Source organism: Megalops cyprinoides, chromosome 19, assembly GCF_013368585.1.
Source record: "Megalops cyprinoides isolate fMegCyp1 chromosome 19, fMegCyp1.pri, whole genome shotgun sequence".
NCBI classification, from domain to species: Eukaryota; Metazoa; Chordata; class Actinopteri; order Elopiformes; family Megalopidae; genus Megalops; species Megalops cyprinoides.
The window spans coordinates 27,558,203-27,560,321 of NC_050601.1; the positions used below are offsets into that span (position 1 = coordinate 27,558,203).

At 42.9% G+C, this 2,119-nt stretch overlaps 1 protein-coding gene across 1 annotated transcript; it reads left to right on the forward strand.

Annotated features, from left to right (window-relative positions):
• Positions 1 to 498: 498 nt before the first annotated feature.
• On the forward strand, positions 499 to 1,173 carry LOC118794011 (noggin-3-like). Its single transcript, XM_036552144.1, has one exon. It carries the CDS (start codon positions 499 to 501, stop codon positions 1,171 to 1,173), a length of 675 nt encoding a protein of 224 aa, XP_036408037.1.
• Positions 1,174 to 2,119: the final 946 nt, after the last annotated feature.

Below are 2,119 nucleotides of genomic sequence, written 5' to 3' on the forward strand. Positions count from 1 at the left end.
TTACGTCACAGTCCAGGAGGGATATATCTGATAGGCCAGGTGGATATGCACTTTTGCATCCCAGAAGTGACACGGGAAAGCATGCAGATCCCCAAAACCCAGAACTCCAGAATTCAAGAGAGGCGAAAGCTGGTGTCGCGCGTGATAGGAGAAAAGCAACAGGGTTTTAATTAATTTGCGATGCTTTTCTTAATCCAGACTACAATATTTGTGCGCCCATTCTTTGTGAAAATTAAAAGGGATTTCTGGGTCACGCCTGTGAAGGACTCTGCTCTCTAACTACGGGCTACTTTTCACTTTCCCTTTCCCACATTAGAATTGTTTGCTATGGTGTGGAAACCTGCCAGAACGTTTAAGGAGGATCGGACCTAAATCGTGCCAAGCGACGTCCACAGCTTGGCAATTTCTTCTCTGTTCTGTCACCCCAGTGGATCTGGATGCTTGGTTCAAAATTATAATGATCTAATTATATTTTAAATGAAATATTACTACAAAGACATGTATCGTCCAGAGTTTCTTGTAGTGGTCTGCTTTCTGGTCTTATCTCTGGGGTTTGGTATTGAAGGAGGGATGTGTCAACATTTTTTCCTCCTTCGTCCCATTCCAAGTGACAGTTTGCCGATTGTGGAACTCAAAGAAGACCCGGATCCCATCTTTGACCCCAAGGAGGTGGATCTCAACGAAACTGGACTGATAAGTTTACTCGGCATCAATTTTGATTCCGAATTTATGTCCATAGCACCGCCGGAGGACAATCGGACGGGTGACGACGGACTGAACGATTCGGAACCCTATCTGCAGGAGCCCATCGGGACAATGCCTAAAGAAATCGAGTCGATGGAGTTTGACATTCAGACCGGAAAAAAGAACAAGCCGAGCAAAAAACTCCGGAGACGGATGCAGCTGTGGTTGTGGTCCTACACGTTCTGCCCGGTGATGTATACGTGGAGCGACTTGGGGAGCAGATTCTGGCCGCGCTACGTTAAAGTAGGGAGCTGCTACAATAAACGGTCCTGTTCAGTCCCAGAGGGGATGGTCTGCAAACCGTCCAAATCAGCGTATTTCACGATACTACGGTGGAAATGCCGACAGCGGAGAGGCGGAGTGAAATGCAATTGGATATCAGTTCAGTATCCAGTCATATCAGAGTGTAAATGCGCCTGCTCCACTTAAAATGAACTTACTAATGTAAAGCATTGCAAAGCTACGTTCATATTTTATATGCACAACCATGTGTAGGAAAGTACATTCTATGTATACGTGGTGCCATTTAATTGTATAGCCTACCTGTTAAAAGGTCAGTATACCGACTTCTATGATGTACTATGTACAGTATTGTCAGCTTTAAAAATAAGTTCACTGGGGGACTTCAAAACCGTTTTCCATTCTTCGGAAAAATGTGTTTTTATGGACCTCAGACGTATAGATTACAGTGTTGTATTGCAGCTACGAGAATTTTAAGTGCAGAGCTACATCTGAATAATTAATCATGTAAATTAAGAAAATCTGCTATTTATTCTTTATATTACTGTAGTGAAACGGTAGCGAATAAAAATACAAAAACGACATTGTCACGAGCTGTCTGTCCTCATTTATCTTGTTTTGAGAAGTTGGATGTCCTTTCAATTTGCACCGCACTTTGTATGTCTTTTAATTTAGTGCAGGACACGCGTATGCAACGCCAGCTGTTGTTGATTGATCACTCTAAAATGACATCCTTTACGTGGCGCTTTGACGCAAACACCTTACCGGGTTTTTTTCATCCCGGTTAATGCTTATCATTGAATTTAAGTGTCTTCCGCGAACATCATGCTATGCCTTAAGCGTTTCAGAGTAGGACACACTTAGGCCAGGACCACACCAGTTGCGTCGCGTGTGCTTGACAGCTACGTCGCTGAACTGCTGCGGCTCGCATGCGTGTATTTGTCCACACCGCCAGCGTTGCTGCTGCGGCGCTGCTACTGCCAGCCCTATCTTTCTGCACTGAGTTTGCCGTTGATAATGGCCAGAATGTTTGATTTAATTTCATGATAATTTTAATTTATAAATCGTTTAGACAGACAAAGGTTAAGAATTGTAAAAAAATAAATAAATAAATAAATAAATATATACAACAATC